Below are 365 nucleotides of genomic sequence, written 5' to 3'. Positions count from 1 at the left end.
TGGGCGGGCGGGAGTTCCCCTGCCACCGCGGCGTCCTGGCCCTCTGCAGCCACTACTTCCACGCCATGTTCTCCGGCGACTTCGCCGAGAGCATCGCGGCGCAGGTGGAGCTGAAGGAGGTGGACCCCGGCGCGCTGGAGATGCTGCTCGACTTCGCCTACACGGGGAAGGTCACCATCAACCAGGGCAACGTGGAGGGGCTGATGCGGACCTCCAGCCAGCTCCACTTCCCCACTATCCAGAAGGTCTGCAGCCGCTATCTCCGGCAGCAGATGGACGCCACCAACTGCCTAGGTATCTGCGAATTCGGCGAGAGCCACGGCTGCCCTGAGGTCCACTCCAAAGTCTGGTTTTTCTTGCAGGAG

The 365-nt window shown here is 64.4% G+C and overlaps 1 protein-coding gene across 1 annotated transcript in view; it reads left to right on the top strand.

Annotated features, from left to right (window-relative positions):
* Positions 1-5: 5 nt before the first annotated feature.
* LOC104076012 (kelch-like protein 30) overlaps positions 6-365 on the top strand; it is a gene marked incomplete at both ends in the record, with an annotated part of 846 nt that continues 486 nt past the window's right edge. Inside the window, one exon of the mRNA XM_009576708.1 lies at positions 6-361. Coding sequence (XP_009575003.1) covers positions 6-361 — 356 coding nt within the window. The remainder of the gene's footprint in view (positions 362-365) is intronic.

Source organism: Fulmarus glacialis, unplaced genomic scaffold, assembly GCF_000690835.1.
Source record: "Fulmarus glacialis isolate BGI_N327 unplaced genomic scaffold, ASM69083v1 scaffold22214, whole genome shotgun sequence".
Classification (NCBI taxonomy): domain Eukaryota; kingdom Metazoa; phylum Chordata; class Aves; order Procellariiformes; family Procellariidae; genus Fulmarus; species Fulmarus glacialis.
Note: the sequence above shows the minus strand (reverse complement) of the source record. Positions and strands in the feature narration are given on the sequence as shown.